At 53.1% G+C, this 14,787-nt stretch overlaps 6 protein-coding genes across 6 annotated transcripts; 3 read left to right on the plus strand and 3 right to left on the minus strand.

Annotated features, from left to right (window-relative positions):
* Positions 1 to 43: 43 nt before the first annotated feature.
* Positions 44 to 1,569, minus strand: HER10_EVM0010744 (uncharacterized protein; the record flags this gene model as incomplete). The annotated part of the gene is made up of 2 exons (XM_035480195.1): positions 44 to 1,348; positions 1,420 to 1,569. 2 exons carry the CDS (start codon positions 1,567 to 1,569, stop codon positions 44 to 46), a joined length of 1,455 nt encoding a protein of 484 aa, XP_035337652.1.
* A 717-nt stretch (positions 1,570 to 2,286) lies between these two features.
* HER10_EVM0013338 (uncharacterized protein) lies at positions 2,287 to 4,121 on the plus strand. Its single transcript, XM_035482700.1, has 4 exons — positions 2,287 to 2,578; positions 2,651 to 2,751; positions 2,818 to 2,945; positions 3,007 to 4,121. Exons 1-4 carry the CDS (start codon positions 2,476 to 2,478, stop codon positions 3,863 to 3,865), a joined length of 1,191 nt encoding a protein of 396 aa, XP_035337864.1. The 5' UTR covers positions 2,287 to 2,475; the 3' UTR covers positions 3,866 to 4,121.
* Positions 4,048 to 4,963, minus strand: HER10_EVM0003454 (short-chain dehydrogenase; the record flags this gene model as incomplete). The annotated part of the gene is made up of 2 exons (XM_035473129.1): positions 4,486 to 4,963; positions 4,048 to 4,422 (listed from the first exon to the last, which is right to left on the minus strand). Exons 1-2 carry the CDS (start codon positions 4,846 to 4,848, stop codon positions 4,048 to 4,050), a joined length of 738 nt encoding a protein of 245 aa, XP_035337057.1. The 5' UTR covers positions 4,849 to 4,963.
* Positions 4,964 to 6,118: 1,155 nt separating this feature from the next.
* Positions 6,119 to 7,815, plus strand: HER10_EVM0001879 (alcohol dehydrogenase GroES-like domain-containing protein). Its single transcript, XM_035471613.1, has 2 exons — positions 6,119 to 6,774; positions 6,840 to 7,815. Exons 1-2 carry the CDS (start codon positions 6,492 to 6,494, stop codon positions 7,577 to 7,579), a joined length of 1,023 nt encoding a protein of 340 aa, XP_035336928.1. The 5' UTR covers positions 6,119 to 6,491; the 3' UTR covers positions 7,580 to 7,815.
* Positions 7,816 to 8,201: 386 nt separating this feature from the next.
* HER10_EVM0012944 (uncharacterized protein) lies at positions 8,202 to 10,656 on the plus strand (the record flags this gene model as incomplete). The annotated part of the gene is made up of 1 exon (XM_035482319.1): positions 8,202 to 10,656. The coding sequence occupies one exon, from the start codon at positions 8,202 to 8,204 to the stop codon at positions 10,455 to 10,457; it is 2,256 nt and encodes a 751-aa protein (XP_035337834.1). The 3' UTR covers positions 10,458 to 10,656.
* Positions 10,657 to 11,650: 994 nt separating this feature from the next.
* On the minus strand, positions 11,651 to 13,650 carry HER10_EVM0011124 (uncharacterized protein). Its single transcript, XM_035480562.1, has 5 exons — positions 13,058 to 13,650; positions 12,861 to 12,965; positions 12,399 to 12,784; positions 12,277 to 12,341; positions 11,651 to 12,203 (listed from the first exon to the last, which is right to left on the minus strand). Exons 1-5 carry the CDS (start codon positions 13,478 to 13,480, stop codon positions 11,719 to 11,721), a joined length of 1,464 nt encoding a protein of 487 aa, XP_035337684.1. The 5' UTR covers positions 13,481 to 13,650; the 3' UTR covers positions 11,651 to 11,718.
* Between the last annotated feature and the right edge of the window lie 1,137 nt (positions 13,651 to 14,787).

Genomic DNA, 14,787 nt, shown 5'->3' on the forward strand with positions numbered 1-14,787 from the left:
CCTAGCTAACCATTCATGCAGATTGTAGAGGATAAGCGGATGTTTACAACTCATCATGCGGCGCGGGGGCTTCAGATGGTGCCTCCTTCGGCGCCTCCGTCTCGGGTTCGGCAGTAGGATCCGTGGCTGCGGTAGAGGCGGTCGCACTGCTCTCCGAAGACTCGGGCTCGATCTCCTGAGCTACCAATCCATCAGGCAGCTGCTTCTTCGCTCCCTCACCAAGACGGATAGCATCAATCCAGCTCTCGACGCTCGTCGCATCGAAATCGCCCTCGTAGTGTCTCCACCAGTTCCGGCGTGCGTTGACGGCTATGATCTCAACCTCGCTAGTAAGGCCAAGGCTCTTGAGGACAGTGGCCGCGGCCGGGTTCTCGTCGGGGACGGAAAAGAAGGGGAACAGCTTGCGCTTGGCCTGGCCGTGCTTGTGGGCGATCTCTGACAGACTGGTAAGCGCCTTCTCGGCCTTCTCGTTCTCCTTGGAAGGCACGAAGGCCAGGACGCAGGTGTGGGACTTGGTGTTGAGGCATTCCGACAGGAGTCTCCCGGGCGTGTTGGCGATGGGCAATGGAGGAATGACGTTGAGGACAGGGGCGGCTTGCTCAGAAGACGGGGTCTCGGTGGCGGCTTCAGGCTCAGGGGTAGCCTCCTGCTCGGTGGCAGTGCTGGTGCTTGACTTTTCGGACGCAGGCTTGCTCTTCTTCTCAGGCTTCGTCTCTGCCTTCTTGTCGGCCTTCTTCTTGTCGGCCTTGGGCGCGGGGTCGGGGTTGGGGGAGGCGACCTGGGAAATGAACGACACCAGCCCATCCTTCTTTAGTTCTCCATCGTAGACAATAGGTTCCTTGTCTCCGCCGGGCAGTAGCACCAGGGCGGGGAAAGACTTGACTCCGAATTTCTCGACAGCCTTTGCCTCCTTGCTGCGAACCTGACCAATTGTGACAGCGTCGAGGAAGTCGATGGCGACACTGCGGAGCAGAGCGCTAGTGGTGCCCTTCTCAGTGAATAGGATTGCCTTGGGCTTGTCACCCTCAAGGAAAGAGTCGAGGTCCTTGTCAGTAACGCGCTTGACGTGATTGGAGATCTTGTCGACGACAGCCTCAACAATGCCGGTGGCGGTACGGGGCCCCTGGTAATCCTCGACAACGGGCTTGCCAGGCTTCTTACCAGGCCTCACAATCTTGAGGGTAGGGAAGCCTTGCACGCCCATCTGACCGCAGAGAGGCTTGTTGGCATCCTCGTCGCAATCGACGGCAGCAACCTTGGCCAGACCATTCAGGTTTTTGGCAGCCTTTTCGTAAGCAGGCTTGAGGTTCTGGCAATGACCGCACCAGGGAGCATAGAACTCGACAATCTGGCAAGCTCAGGTAAGCATGTTGGAAGAAGATGTGATTGATGTAAACAACACCATGAAAAATGCCTTACCGATGTGTAGTTGGATTTGGCAATCACGCTGTCGTAGTTTTTGGCATCAACTTGGAGCACAGCAGAGCTCTTTGGATACATGCCAGCGTGGGCGCCGGGCAAAGCCGACAAAACGGCAGCGCCAGCTGCAATGAGAGTGGGGTGATGCATCGTGGTGGATAAAGTTTAGCAGCAATGCACCTTATCTGTTGTAGGCGTAAAGTGTGGGGTGGGCAAGGTGAGTAGAAGGGCGCCGGACGGCAGCAAGTGATGTGACGCCAGAGACAATGGAGACGTACGTGGATGGGCAAGGTAGAGGGAGAGAGAACAGAAAGAGAGGAAGGGAGGAAAGGAAGCCGGGAGATAAGAGAAAAGGTGTGGGAATAAAACGTTCAGAGCATGGAACTGGGTTCAGCCATGTGAGAGAGCTCTGTCCCTGTCTGCATTTATGGAATTGGGAAAGCAAGCAAAGGGAAGCATAAAAGTTTAGTTGGCTTCTTCGCAGCGCAAAGAGGCCAGCGTGGAACTGTGAGACGCGAACCCCTCACCTTTGGGCTTAATTCGGCCTGGGAATGGAACCATGGAAATTTCCAGTCAATTGTATCGGAGCATCTGGCCTGAGCACCAGCCACATACCCCACACCAGCTCTGCTGAGCTTGAGCCACATTTTGAGCACCACAAGCCGCAGTACTTCCTTCTGTGGACGTACCTCCCTGAAAGTATGTACCTAAGGTACCTCACAATCTGAGGTCGTCGTCCACCTGATGGATGCAGGTACGTACCCGATGACCTTCCCACCCCGCTGTGATGTGCGCCGTGTGGGGTGCTGCTGCTGATAAGTCACCTGCGGTAAGGCTTCCAAGATACGGAATACATGTCTCCTACCTCTTGGCGCAGCACCACTCGTCGCAAGTCCGCTACATCTTTGCGCCCGTGAGCTGTCACTGAGCAAAAGGGTTTTCCCCTTGCTCTCGTCCGGACCCCGATACTGATCAAAAGCGTCTTTTCCCGATACTGTCCATCGCGCCCTTCGAACCCTCTTCCTTCTGCTTGCTGCAGCCGCCGCCGCCGCAGCCATGGCCGAGCCGATCCCCGACAGCCTGCGACAGGCAGACATCACGAGATTCATCAATCGCGCAAATCAGCTGCGGCAGCACAAACCTGTGGTGACCTACTGGTGTATGTCTGGGCATCTCCATTACTACTGCATGGCCGGAGGTTGCTCTAGATACTGACCAGATACACACACAGGCGAATACTGGGTGGTCAACCAAATCCTAGCCAAGGGTCTGCACAATGTCGACGATGAGAGTCTCTCATACACGACAAATCTTATGGATAAGCTTGAGCAGGTCAGTAGGACGATGATGATGTTATCGTTGTTGCTGTGCGTCAGAGACTGATAGTTGCCGTGCCAGACCAAAACCGAGAACGCTCAAGAAGAAGCCATCACCGACGACACAGTTGGGCAAGCATATGTCGAGCAATTCGCACAAGAAACTCTCGACAGGGCAGAGAAGGTTATGCGCGCGAATCGCGTCACCAGGTACGCCCTGTCCACTACGATAACACCACCTTCCTTGCCTCCTAACGTGCTTCGAACCTAGGCAAACCGCTGATACCTTCGATGCCGCTGCAACCTTCCTCCTACTGGGCAATATTTGGGGACCTGTAGACGAAGAAACGCTCAAAAAGGTCAAATATGCAAAGTGGAACGCTGCTCGGATACTCAAGGCTTTGAAGGAGGGCAAGGATCCCAACGAGTCGAACCCCAAACAGGAAGAGCCCGCAGCCGAAGATGTTCTTCCTGCGCTGGATCCTAACGACCCAGACGTCCAAGGATTAACGTCCCCAAAGCCTGCGTCCGTCGAGGACGACCCGGAGACCGAGTTTTACAAAAAGGCATCGGCACCGATAGAGACCGCGCCGACAACCAAGCCCAGCGAGCCTGAGCCTGCCCAGTCCAGCGTGCTCGATCTTCCATCAGTGCCGTCGGCAAACGACCTCAACCCGCCGGCACCACAGACTCAGGGCTACTTTGACCCTCCCGAACAGTTCCCGCCATCTCCCTTGAGCCAATCCGGCGTAAATGACTCTTCCGCCAAGGCAAACGAACCGTCAGCCCCTTCTCCTTATGCCGCATCCTCGACCGGCCCGTCATTCAGCCCGGCCAACACTGCGTCGCCGTGGCAGCCGCCTCAGATACCCCCTCCTAATGTAACCAAGTCGCCTCCACCTCCGGCGCCTCAGCAATTCAAGCCACCGCCGATTGTACCTCAGCCCAGAGCCGAGGTGGCTGCCGGTTCACACAAGTCGTGGGCACCAAGCAGTGCACCTTCGGATGATATGGATTTGCCAAAGGCACAGAAGCACGCCAAGTGGGCTATATCTGCGCTCAACTTTGAAGACGTGCCGACGGCAGTGAAGGAGCTGCGCAATGCACTAGCTGCCTTGGGGGCTCAGTAGAATCCCTAGCGGCGCCATCAGTTGAACTTTAGATTTTTGGGATATTGAAAGAGCGTCCAAGATGGTCCATGATCCCATATTGAGTGATTGCCTCGATGGAGTGAGGCCAAGGAGTCGGACATGGAAATTCTATATTAAGGACTAGCACTACATGCGCAAGCCTTTGTCTAATTACATGCATCTCATGCAGCCCCTCCGTTTACGCGAATGGTCTGCCCCGTCACCCAAGATGATTCCTTTCCTGACAAGAAGATGGCCACAGAGGCTATTTCCTCTGGTGTACCAATTCTGTTGTAGGGGCTGCTGGCAGTAATATTCTTGAGCATCTCCTCCGTCTTGCCCTTGTAGAACAAATCGGTCCCGGTGGGGCCAGGCGCGATAGCATTGACGTTGATGCCTTTCTTGGCAAGGTCCTTAGCCATGTATTTGGTCATCTGCTCAATACTGCCCTTTGTCGATGCATAGAGCAGGTACGGCGGGGGAAGGCTACTTGAAGCGAGGACGGTTGTTGAGAGGAAGATGATGCGGCCGCCTTCAGACATGTGGGGGAGAGCTTTCTTTTCGGAAAAGGTAAGTCTTATAGAACACAAGGGCACGTCGAAATGGATTGGATCGCATACCTGTACCAAGAAGTAGGGTCCCTTGACGTTGGTGTTGAACATTTGGTCAAAGTCCTCTTCCGTAGTATTCTCGACAGTGCGCATGTGCATGATGGCAGCATTGGGGATCAGCACATCTATTTTGCCAAACTTGTCGATGGTGACATCCACGAGCTTCTGCAACTCGGCCGTCTTGGAGCCGTCGGCGCGCACGGCAATAGCGCGGTCGCTACCAATGGCCTTGACAACTTCGTCGGCGGCGGTTGAGTCGCTGCTGTAGTTGACAACAATCCTGGCACCCTGCGCGGCAGCATCAAGAGCGATGGCCTTGCCGATGCCTTTGGAACCTCCGGTGATGAGGATGACCTTATCTTGGAGAGACATTCTGCGTGTAATGATATTTCTAGGCCTGCTTGTACGTGAAGCTCTGTTGATACGTTGGACGGTTGGATTGTGTGACTGAAGTATTTGAAGCTTCTATTAAAGTGATATTCCGTTGTTTTTTATTTATTTCAGAGGACAAAGTACAGGAAGTGGGCAGCTTTGATCATTTATATACCCGAGGTAGCTTTCAGCTACTGCGACAAAAGATCCATCAACTCCATCAATGACCACATTCATGGAGTTTCGGGGACTTCGGTTTGCACCTCCAGAAGGCGTGGTTTCAGAGCTAAGCCTTCAAGACTTCGCTGCCTGAGAGCATAGCTCCTTGCGCGCGAAGGCCGAGGTTGTGGGGAGGCTCTGGAAGGGAATATCAGATCAAGCTCTGCTATCTCCGCAATTGTGCAGTATTCTCCATCATTCTGTTGCTCTCGGACGGCCATCAAAAGTTCTTTGTTTGGCGCGAAGCGCGAGAAAAGTACTTCAGTGCTCAGCTGGTGGATAGCTTACCGGCTATATCGGAGCTCTCAGGATAATCACGAATGCTACACATCTCTCATCCGTACGCGTGCTAAGGAAAGCTTGACGACTTAGCTTTGGCATGGTTTCGAATCCTTGTTTGCCCCGGTAAGGCTGAGGCAATTGAACTCCGTGACAAACATACTGCGTAAGGTACCTTTACGCCCAGCATGCTGCCGTGGCTACCTTAAGGTACGAACGAAACGGAGGACTCGCTCGTCCGTATCTGTCGGCTTTGGAGAAAGAGACCCCTGCAAAACCGAAAAGGAAAAATATTTCATTGGCTGACGGAGTTATGCAGGACGGGACGTAAGTCTGCGTTCGGCGCGCCGATTGCCGATGGGTCCCATGAGATCTCTCCCAAGCCGCAGTTGATCCTCCAGCCACACACAACTTGGTGGATTTGCTCTTGCCACGAAGGCCAGGTAGAGATATCCCCGAGAAGCAGATCATGCGTGGGTTCCATGGCCTCCGCGGAATTTGTGACGGTGTCATGGCCGTACATATCTTGGCAGCAACGGGCGGCCGATTAATTCCATCTGAATTTACACAGTAGGGGTAGAACGACTCTACCATCGATGATATTCTTTGCACAACCAGCTCTATCCTGGAGCTATGGGAGGGGCTCACATCCATGAGGGTTGAATTGAGTCTCGTTGATGTCATCGTAGCCATGGTATCAGCGCCACCACACTTGAACCCCTCTTCTCAATCCGTCCTAGTCTTACCGACAACCCAAGCTTCTCTGGAAGCATCCTAAGAGACATGCAAAGCTTACAGGAGATGACTGCAGCCAGGAGTTCTTATCAGCAGTGCAGGCGTCTGGGTACTGGGTCTCTGGAGCTATTCTGTTTATTAGTAAACAAATGAGGGGCTTGGAAGTCTGGACTTGACTTTGCCCGACCCTCTCGGAAAGCGTGGATTCCAGTTTTGCACCAGTCAAGTCGATATGTGTGATACACAGACTGACTTCTTACCCTTAGTCCTGCATGCATATAAGTAGTGGCCATCCCGCCGCTCCAAGTTAAGGTCTACGCAAGAGCAACCTCTCTCTTTCATAGCACATCTTTTCTCTGTGTTCCAAACCCTGACACTCAGCTTCCAAGACCGCAAGATCACGATTCACAATGTCGGGACTTCCAAAAACCTTCAAGGCGGCCGTTATCGAGTCCAAGAGCGCGCCCCTCAAGATTGTCGACCAGGACCTGAAACAACCAGGTCCCGGCCTCGTCCTCGTCAAAGTTCTAGCATGCGGGGTATGCCACTCCGATGTAGGCATGGCAGAAGGTGGTTTCGGAGACGTTTTCCCACGGATCCCGGGCCATGAGATCATTGGCGACGTGGTGGCAGTGGGCGAAGGCGTGAGCCGGTTCACAGGCGGAGAGCGTGTTGGAGGTGCTTGGCACGGAGGTGTGTCTGTCCCAGAGTCCTCATGCATTTGTACGTGGAGAGCTGTTTCTAATGGTGACATGCAGGTCATGACGGAACGTGTCGACAGTGCCAAAAGGGGTTCTTCCAAGCCTGTGATAACGAGACGATTAATGGTGTGTTCCGGGATGGTGGGTATGCCGAGTACGTGCTGCTCCGTGCCGAGTCGGCAGTCCGGGTGCCAAAGGACGTCGATCCTGCGGAAGCAGCACCACTTCTTTGCGCCGGTGTTACCGTTTTCAACAGCATTCGCAAGATGCAAATCGAGCAAGGCAATCTCGTTGCCATTCAGGGTCTCGGCGGCTTGGGTCATCTTGGCGTGCAGTACGCCAGTCGCATGGGCTACAAAGTCGTGGTCCTGAGTTCCGGGTCTACGAAGAAGGACTTTGCGATGAAGTTGGGTGCGCATGAGTACATCGACTCGAGCGCAACAGACCCCGTCAAGGAGCTTAAGAAACTAGGAGGTGCTGCTTTGATCCTTGCGACAGCACCCAACCCCAAGATCATCTCGCCGCTTACCGGTGGTTTGCAGCCAGGCGGCAAGCTGTGCGTTTTGGCGCCTGTCGGAGGCTTGGAGGTCGACACGATTGACCTTATCGTTGGAGGCAAGTCGGTTTGTGGATGGCCCAGTGGACATCAGATGGACTCGGAGGAGGCCATTGACTTTGCAGCAACACACGGCATCAAGTGCATGGTTGAGAGATTCTCACTGGATGACGCGAAGAAGGCTTCGGAACACATGATTTCTAACAAGGTGCGCTTCCGGAGTGTGCTGGTTATGGGTTGAACGTCTCGAATTAAGGTCGTGCTGGTGAGCATTGCGATTGCAGACTTGAATTGGCGTTGAGGAAATGATGTTAATGATGTCGGTGGGAATGGTGGTATGAATGATGAGAATGGAGTATGAAATTGCTTAGTTCCAGAGCAGCAGTGAGCGTGTAACTAAAAGCGAGAGTGAGAGTGAGACTGTGAATGAGACTGAGAGTGTGACGAAATGTGAGAATGAATGAGTTTGGTGTGCCCCGGGAAGTCTGGCTTAGGTAATACCCGTCGGTGATAAGAGAACAATTAGGCACCTCACGAATAGGTACCTAGTTCGTTCCAGCGAACACTGACAGCTAAATCCTCGCCGAGTCGACTCCACAGAACGTTGAACCCCCTGGGTGGACCCCTGAAACCACCACGCGCGGCGGCGCCGGCATCTCCCAGGTTCCGCGTTCTCGGTTTCTGCGCGGTCGTGGCCCCTCCCATCCTTGCTTCCCGTCCCTTTCGCGTCAGTGTCACGCACGCAGATATCTTGACGTCGGCTCTCTCATGCCCACACTCTTTCTCGATACCAGCATCTGCGTTCCACACCGGAGTCTAGCCTGGCAACACCCTCGCGGACCTTGAACCATTCATAGTACACCATGGTGTGGAAAGGGGACTACAACGACATATTCTGGATCACAGCCGTCTCGCTCCCGCTTCCCCCGTGGCCGGATTCAGTGCTGTCTAAAGCGATTCTTCTTCATCCTGGCAATGCAAAGAGATTTGACAGATTTGTCGAGTTGAAGACCTTGTCCGATCGTCAAGAGCGCATACACATTAACCTCGTTATTCTTTTTCGGCTTCTGTTACGATGTCAACATCTGGCTTTCGATCGCACCCGCTTTTGGGACTTCATACGCGATCACTGGGGTGTGTGTAATGCCAGCTCTCGAATGGTCGAGGACCTCGCAGAAATCTACTCGGATCGTCGTCGCGTATACCTGAAAACCCCCAAGATCCACAAGAAGCGCCATAACTTCCTGAGTAATCTCATCGACGCCTGGAATTCCCGGGATCCTGACCCGCCAGTCGAGGCCCAGCCGACAACCCAGGAACTTGAAGAAGAGTGGAAGTACGTTGAGGAGTCATGGTCAGAGCTGATGAAGCATGACCGGATGTCTATCATCGATCCAGATAATCCTCCCACGTATGGGGCGTTTCCCATCAAGAAGGGCACACCTTCGAGCTTTCAAATAAGAGGTGGAAGCATACGCAGCATCGGCAAGGATCTGGCTTCGCGCATATCAGTACCATCGGGCCAGCGCCAACGTAGGGACTCTTCCACTAGCGCCCACCTCCAGATGATACCTTCTGGCAAGAGCCTCCCAAGCATCTCGACGACAACACCGGATAGGCAATGCAGAGCTTCTTTCGGCTACGATAACATCAGGCCGTCGTCTACTCAGGATGCTTCAGAAAGCGCTATCGATGACCTCATTCAAAGCCAAGGGCGGAAAAGGAAACCTAGCCCTGATGCACCCGACTCCTTGAAAAGGCAATGCCTCCCGGAATCGCCGTCATGCTCCCCGCGACTGAATTGGCAGCTCACCCCTTGTCACGAGGAGCCCTCTAGCCAAGTAATGAGCGGCCAAGACCATCGACGAACACCTCCTCACCATGTGGCAGCAGGCTCGATGCTTGGTGCAACTCAGGATTTGGCTGAAGAACAACACAAGACATATGACCCGCACTTGGATGACCCAGCCACTATCGGACACCAGAAACAGTCGCAGTATGACGATGAGCTACTCCGACTGCTCGAGGCCAGAGTTGGACAAAACGACGAGACCATGCAGCTCTTGAAACAACAAACAAGCCTCGTTATGGAATCTGAGGAGCTTTCACGAGATATCCGAAAAGCACATGACCAGCTCAACCTGCTCACTGCTTCAAAGTGCCAAGATGCCCTTCAAAGGTTGGATGTACTCAGTAGCCAGATAAACAGCCTTGTTGCGGAGATTATGACATGTCGCAAATCGAGCCAAAGTATTGAACAACGGCAGCAAGACCAGCATGGTCTTATCACAAGCTTTGAAGGCGATTTGAAGACGTTGAACCAAGAGATGAAGGAAGTCAAACATGGTCTTCTTTCCAACACAGAGTCGTCTCAAGCCTCCGAGATAAGCAAAAAAACCGTCCGAATAGGATCAGAAGGTCGAAAAATGGTAGATACTCAGCAGAGCATCCAGACGGAGACACGGTTAACCGCATTGGAAGAACGGTTGGGCACGCGACCTGACTCAACCCTGCCGCCTCCAGAGGGCTTTGAAGACCGCCTTGAGAGGATAGAAAGAGCCATCGCCGACCAAGTACCGAATGCTGATTACATGCCTCGAATTTTGAAGATGGAGGAAGCTATCGCCATCAGCACAACCTTGATCAATAACTGCAGAACACTCGTTGATGTTAGCAAAACCTCCTTAGATCAACACCTAGGCACTCTCCACAATCGCATCGCAATGGTGGAGACCCGCCTCACGAACCACGTTACCGAACAGGCGAAAGCAAAGAAAGAACAGGCCAAGAGAATGGATCGGATCGAGGCCGAGCTTCAACGCCAAAAGCAGACAACATCAACACAGCAGCAGCCTCATCCCGGCCGTCAGCCTGCAACCGAAAGCAACGATTTCCAGGCCCAATTAAATGCGCTTAAGAACTCATTGGCTGTTCTGGCGCGAGGTCAGAGCATGGAAAATGCTGATAGAACCTCGACAACACCATTGACGCCAATAACACCGTTATCGCAGGTCAACCAGAACTCTCTGAACCGTCTTCCGAGGCCAGTACAGAATGGAGTGCAAGCTGGCCCAACGAGGCCCCAACACAGTGCCGCATCCATGAAGGACGAGACTTGAATCCAACACTGCGCACTAGCGACTAAGTTTCAAAACTCCTGAGAGTGATTCTCGCCATTGAAGGGATCGGATGTAGCAGGCTATGTCCCCGTCGACCAGAATAAGGATGTACTTGCGGTCCTGGGACCCAAAGACGAATCACTTCAAGAAACAGAGCGATGAGGAAGTATATTTAGAGAACCATTTGGACGAACCACCCACCCTCGAATGTCCTCGGAGCAATTTGTGTCCAGTCAAATCACAACGAGGAAAACAACTATGCTTGCGCTTTTCGTGGTTCCGAGGCGACATTGTTAGGCGGCCCTGAGCGTACTCTCCAGCTGGTGTGCTTTACACTCATTTCAGCACTGCATAGCAATGCTGTTGGTGTGGACTGCGATGCTTTGCAGTGGCAACCAAATCAACTTGTTATTTCGGATCGACACTCTGCCAAAATTTCAAGAATTGGCGTATCGCTTTAGCCAGAGTGGCTAGTCTTTAGTAACAGTGATACTCATCGCCAGCCTCACCGTGCAACACCAAGTACAGTATTGCTGTCGGATGACAATATGCGCATTGCGACAAATTGGGTGACGGCTCGCGTTGCTGGGAAAAGAGAACTGCGAGTCTTCTTGCGTCGAAGTTTTCCTTGCAAAGCCAAATGTGTCTCTACTTGGCATGATCACACAGGCTCTATGGTTGTCGTAATCGTGGCTGCCGAAGCCGTGGTTGGTCTGGAGCTTGGGCGAATGAATGACACAAGAATGTTCGCTCATTGTGGCGCGGGCAATCTTGGGGAAAGACCTCAGAGACCATATGTAGCTCTATTGGCAGAATTCAAGTCACCGGAAGGTCGATCTGTCAAAACGCTTCTTCCTGTGCCTTAATGTTGCGGCCCCCGGTGTAGTTCGTGTGCCTGCGCCTCTTGCTCTCAACGCTCCCGACGGAGTGGCTTATCGAGATTTAGACGATGAGTTTCCAGGTATGTTCAGGAGAACACAAAATCATGGCTTGCTGTTGAGTTACTCTCGCAAGTGCATACCAATCATGTGCCTTAGTTTTGGAGAGTGGTTCATCTGATGCATCTCCTATCAAGTAGGTCTCAAGACATCAGATTGGTCTGATGGATCTGACATTTGCATGATGGCAATTCGACCGTGTTTGAAGGACGTCTTCATATACATCTTGGTCAATTAAGTTTTTATATATACCATGTCCCAATTCCCATTCGTGAGGCGTTGATTATTAGAATCACCGTTTACAGTAAGCATGTGTACAACATTTACAATCGATCTTCCCGCAAAGAGAAGGTTTGAACAACGACTATGTTGTCGCGGTCGCTCCCCACCGACTCCTTTGAGGCTTCGAAAGTTAGTTCAGTCTCGCTCTCATTATCCCGCCTTCCTGTCGACTCCCAGCCGCGAGCGCGCTTACTTGAAGACATCTTCTGCTGCTGGTTTCGTTCTTGATCGCTGCCGCTGCCCATCTCGTGACTCTCGCTTTCATCCTTGGACATGAAGGTGGTAAGACTGAAAGGGCCGCGTCGTTGGCCCCGGCTTGAGCTACTGTTGCTGACGTTCTTGATGTTGCCACCCATGGCAGATGGGGCGCCGCGTTCGGAATCGTGGAGTTGCGAGGGTCCCATGGATGTGAAGCCGAGTCGGTATCCTACGAGTCGGAAGAGTGGGCGGAGCGTTGCAAGGCTACCTGCGGTGATCGCCAGACCCTGTTCAGTGGTGGACCAGATTGCAATATCGACGGTTGCATCTGGAAGTGCGCGAGTCAGCCACCACCAACCTTAAATCAATCACGATGAGACATGGGGCAAAGCTCGACTTACAAAGGAAGTCAGGATTCTTGAAGTCCTTGACAAATGGCATACGCACAACGACGGCAGCGCTGGCACTAAAGAGGGCAGTGGTCAGTCATTTGGCCGCAAGCAGACGGATGTAGAGCACGAACATGCAGGCCATGGCCATGATTGGAACAAGAGCCAGCTTGGTCTTGTGGTCCATTTTCAGTTTCCAGATGAGAACCATGGGCAAAATAGCAAACGTGAAGTCGCAGATGACGCTGAAGGCGCTGTAGAGGTAGGTGAGAGCGATGATGACATCCACGGGGATGCAGCGGCCACTCTGGGTCGTGTTGTTCCAGAAGTAGGATATCGGTTGACATTGGAGGAGAGTGACGAAGAAGAACACGACGCCGGTGCAGACTGTCATCATCATGACACTGTAAATGATCCAGACGTCGACCTTGCGAACCGTGATTCGGAGGAGGAAGTAGCCGATGGAGATTTTGGAGGCGATCATCGACAAACAGTACCACAGGTAGCAGTACCACCAGAACTTCAGCGTGTCAGTGTCTATCATCCCATCGCTTTTCACCACCCCGAAAGAATTGAGAGGGCTGTCGGAAGCTTACCATCATGGCGGTTGACCACTGATCATCGGTGAGGTTCACCTTGTGTCGACCCGTTCCGTAGTGCACACCCGTAATCGCACATGCCACGAAGAGGATGAATGATGTCTGCAGGTTGGTCCTCTGGTCAGCTTGAAATCTCCCACATTTCATCTCGGACGCATCGGTGCGAAGGAAGAGGAAAAGATTGGTTTCCGTACAATCGCAGCAAGCATGCACCAGTCGTCGACTCCGAAGTTCTTGACAAGGAAGATTCGGACATAGCATCGGAGAGTCGTTGCGACAATGGCTGTTGTGACGAGCGTTATGCCGACGGCCACCAGCTGCGGGCCGCGGTTCTCGATTTCCGCCATCGCGATCGGGACAAGACGATTCAATGTCTTTGATATCCGTACTCGGGCAAAGGAAAAAGGGATCGAACGACGAGTCGTGTTTGTCAAGGGAGGGGCCGTGAGAGGAACCGCAGATTCGGGACGTCGTTCTTCGGGTTCTCCATCCTGACAGGAACGAAGAGGGATGGGAGGGACCTTGTTGAAGATATGCGTTCCTGGACAATGTGGGAAAAAAACACGGAATTGCGCTACTGCGACCGTATGAGTGCGGCCTGGCCCTGTTGCTGCCATGCGGCGTGAGTGGAAGAAGAGAGGAGAGAGACACCAGCACCCCTGATCGTCACACTTACACCTGCGCAGAACCTTGCAGAATGCAACATGAGCAGGCCACCCCCGGAAGACTCCAATTGCAGCTTCTGGACTCTTGGAGAATCTATCCCGTATTGGAGTGAGATCTTCGCATGCTGGGCTACGTTGAAAGCGGGTAAGAGGTGTCGACCCTGGTGTGAGCAAATGTCGGCAGATGGGGCGAACCACATCTCGGGTAATCCAGCCTCACACGCTATCGCCTACGTTGGTGTTAGTCTGGTGGTTAGCAGCCGGTGGAATGGCCGTATCCAGCTACCGGCCGAAGAGTCCACTGTCTGGAATCCTTCCCCCGCATTAGTCCCGAAGAGATTGAAGACTCTTGAACCTCGGGGGGCTTCCTTCGCCAAGAGTCGCGAGATGGTGAAAGAGATTCAGGGGTCCTGTCGTGGTAGGGTGACAATGGGCCGCTCCTCAAACACAACTCCGATGCCTTGCTGTCCCTGACCAGCTTCCCACGAGGTGTGGCAGGGAACGAAATCCACCGTGATGGAGGATTGGGAAGAGTTGGGGGCCATCTCGATGATGTTCGCCTGCTTTCGGAAAAGTTACGATGGCGAATGGCACTGGCACGCGTGCATGGATGCAATGCTGAACCTTGACCTGCCATTTTGTTTCCAGAGGGCTAAATTGATGGATTCGGGCAAGAGGAAACTTTCTCTGCATTTCTAACCGTAAATCCATCTCATCGGCAAATGTCTTTCCGGGTTGGGACTTGACCATACAATACTACAGCACCCAGTCCTTCCGGACCGTAGTAGCAAGGTAGGTGTTGATTTCAAGGTTGTTGGTGCTGGGGAGGACAACGGGAAATTTCTTATGAGTGTTCTCGCGTGCATAATTGCGACTGTGCTGTGCTGGTGTTCTGCAGCCCATGCAGAAGCGAGCTCAATTCAGAATCTCACCCAACATGGCACCACTTTTTTCTCACTTGATCCTGCTTTGGCGACATGGAACCACCCCTCAATTGTCTGACAGCACTGCTCCGCCCGGCTCACACCAAACGCGTTGACTATCGACAAAAGCAGTAAGCAGAACGGCCGGCGGCCGGAGGCGGACATTGCCGGAGTAATGCAAGTTGGGCGTTGAGGCTTGAAAGTGATAAGGAGTCGTGGCTATCTGCTGCCCAAGCTGTGGAGGTTGGAATTTCACTGGGACCTTCGCACAGACAGCGTTGGGTGACTGTGCGGACATGATGGATGACATGGCCTTGGGAACACGAAAGAGCACAA

Source organism: Colletotrichum scovillei (assembly GCF_011075155.1).
Source record: "Colletotrichum scovillei strain TJNH1 chromosome Unknown Contig00002, whole genome shotgun sequence".
Lineage (NCBI taxonomy): Eukaryota > Fungi > Ascomycota > Sordariomycetes > Glomerellales > Glomerellaceae > Colletotrichum > Colletotrichum scovillei.